General features: G+C 44.6%; 1 protein-coding gene across 1 annotated transcript; it reads left to right on the forward strand.

Annotated features, from left to right (window-relative positions):
- Positions 1–407: 407 nt before the first annotated feature.
- LOC134399413 (2-oxoglutarate receptor 1-like) lies at positions 408–1,367 on the forward strand. The gene has a single exon (XM_063127440.1). It carries the CDS (start codon positions 408–410, stop codon positions 1,365–1,367), a length of 960 nt encoding a protein of 319 aa, XP_062983510.1.
- Positions 1,368–2,628: the final 1,261 nt, after the last annotated feature.

Genomic DNA, 2,628 nt, shown 5'->3' on the forward strand with positions numbered 1-2,628 from the left:
CTCTCACACACACACACAGCAAAGGCAAAGCATCCCCCCATTCTCCCTCCCACCCCAGGACAGTGCCTACCACACCAATTTACCTTTTCCTTTTATCTTGGCAGCTGGTCATCCTGGTCTGCAGCCCCACACCCGTCTGGGGCCCAGAGGCCTTTTTGGAAATTTAGACTGTGCCAGAGGACGAAGCCTCACTTTGCTGCATGCCACTCTCCCACTGAACAACAATAACAAATCAATAAAAATTTGGAGGGGCAGGGGGCCTGGTGGGTGCCATGGGAGGTGTCTGTGGACACATTAATCCCCATGGGCACCATGTTGGGGACCCCAGATCTAACATTTAACCACTTTTTTTTTCTTTTCCTCTCAAAGAATTAAACATGACCACCACGGATTCCAAATCGGAAGACATGGCCAACTTCTCCTCTTTGCAAAGCCCTACGGCTACTTTTGGGAACTGCACTAATGAAGATGCCTCATTTCAAAACATCTATACGTCCCTAATTTATATTGTTCTCTTTGTGGTGTGCTTTCCTGGGAACATTATTGTCATTTCCATATATACCTTCAAAATGAGGCCTTGGAAAAGCAGCACGATCATTATGTTAAACTTGGCCATTACAGACCTGCTGTACGTGTCCTGCTTTCCCTTCCTGATCCACTACTCAATCAATGGAGAAAACTGGATCTTTGGAAGGTTCATGTGCAAGTTCATACGATTCAACTTTTACTTCAACACATACAGCAGCATCCTCTTCCTCACCTGCTTCAGCCTCTTCCGCTTTTTTGTCGTGGTCTACCCAATGACTTCCTTTTCCATTCAGAAACGGCAATGGGCCATTGCAGCCTGCATCGCAGTTTGGGTCATTTCGCTCTTGGCTGTCAGCCCAATGATCTACCTGGTCACCACAAAGCCAATCTCTGATCGACTGATCTGCATGGACCTTACTAATACGGAAGACCTGAATTCCGCAAGGTGGTTTAACTGGCTTCTCACAATATTTGCCTTCGTCTTGCCTTTGGGAACGGTGACTCTGTGTTACGCTGTGATTATCTACACGTTGGCAAGGGGGCCTCACACCGGCACTGCTCACAAGCAGAAGGCACGCACACTTGCCATAGTCCTCCTGACCGTCTTTTACGTGTGTTTCTTGCCTTTTCACATCTTCAGAGGCATTCGTATTGAGTTACAGCTACACCCAGTTCACTGTGACGTAATGCTGCAGGTCCGGGATATTTTTACAGTGACTAAATCCTTAGCCGCACTAAATACCTTCGGCAATTTAATCCTTTACGTTGTTCTAGGAGATAACTTCCAGCAGGCTATTCTTTCTGTTTTTAAACGGATCCTAAAAACAAATAAGAAATAGATATGCCTTAAAAGTGATGGTGTTTGTCCAAGACATGAAGTTATAGGTTATGTTCGCTGTTGCCCTAAACATGTATAATTTCAGCAGAGGCATAAATCTGTTCATATGCTTATTTCCATGCATTTCTGGAAATAAAATTTTGAACCCACTTTCTTTCCCAGGATGTCCCATGTGTTTTTGTTGCTTCAAGTTCTTGATATTCCCTTTTCTCCTGAAACTAGGCTGTATGGAGTTATAGATGTAGATAACCTCCCAGGAGTGCACAGGCCCAGTCAGAACCTAACCATACATAGACCCAGTTTGCATGACATGGCAGGGTATCATTGGTTAATTAATCCATGATTAACTGCAATGTGTGCAGGGCACATGCAGTCACCATTTTGAACATGCAATCTTCAATCAGGACAATCAGAGATAGTGGCATGCCAATGTGAGTTAATCAAGGATTAAACAACCCATACTTAACCCTTAATTAGTAGTTGTGTTAAATGTGGGCTGTTTAGCCCTTGATTAAACCATGATGGTCAGGCTTGCACAACACGCCCCAATTGCCCTGACTAGAGGTCACATATTCAAAATGGTGGCTGCATGAACTAGGGTTATTTCTGGGTTAATTAACCTATAAGGCATCGTGTCATGAGAACTGGCCCAGACGGTGCAGATTCTTTCATTAGTGTGAGGAAGACTCCCAAAGGCTTGCAAACTGTCTCTATACTATCCAAATCAACCAGAACCACAAATAAATACAGCAGAGTTCGTTTGTTTTCAAAAAGAACACAACATTTGCAAAGGGTTAGTGTCAATAAGCCACACAAAAGAATAAATTCCATGCAAATATCTGGCGAGTACATCAATACCACATGCATTCATTGGCACTGCAAAGCGTTAAGGACAGATATATCAGCAGTGCAAAACCACCAGATTGAGGAATGGCCCCTTGCACTGGTTGGTGACAGATTTACATAAACAAAACCAAAGGAACAGCAGTTAGCATGACTTCGTGCTCAAAAAGGATGAGGCAGGGTGGGGAGGGGAGAGAGAGATGGGGTGAAATCCAACAAGGTCACAAAGCATCTGGCCACAGAGATTTGTGTTAGTGGGGATTTTCCATGAGCACGGATCTTCCATGAGCACGCATCCTGCCTTTGGAGTTACAATCATTTTCAGTCAATGACAAGGTCTTGAGTCTAAGGCCTAATCTAAACCTGCGGGCCTTCCGGGACTCAACAGGGATGACCTCTGGCTTCCCAGCTTCCAGGAT

The sequence above is a fragment of the Elgaria multicarinata genome, chromosome 5 (assembly GCF_023053635.1).
Source record: "Elgaria multicarinata webbii isolate HBS135686 ecotype San Diego chromosome 5, rElgMul1.1.pri, whole genome shotgun sequence".
NCBI lineage: Eukaryota > Metazoa > Chordata > Lepidosauria > Squamata > Anguidae > Elgaria > Elgaria multicarinata.

Excerpts from the sequence above, each read along its gene's own strand:
- LOC134399413 (XM_063127440.1), top strand. The coding sequence starts at position 408 with ATGGCCAACTTCTCCTCTTTGCAAAGCCCTACGGCTACTTTTGGGAAC.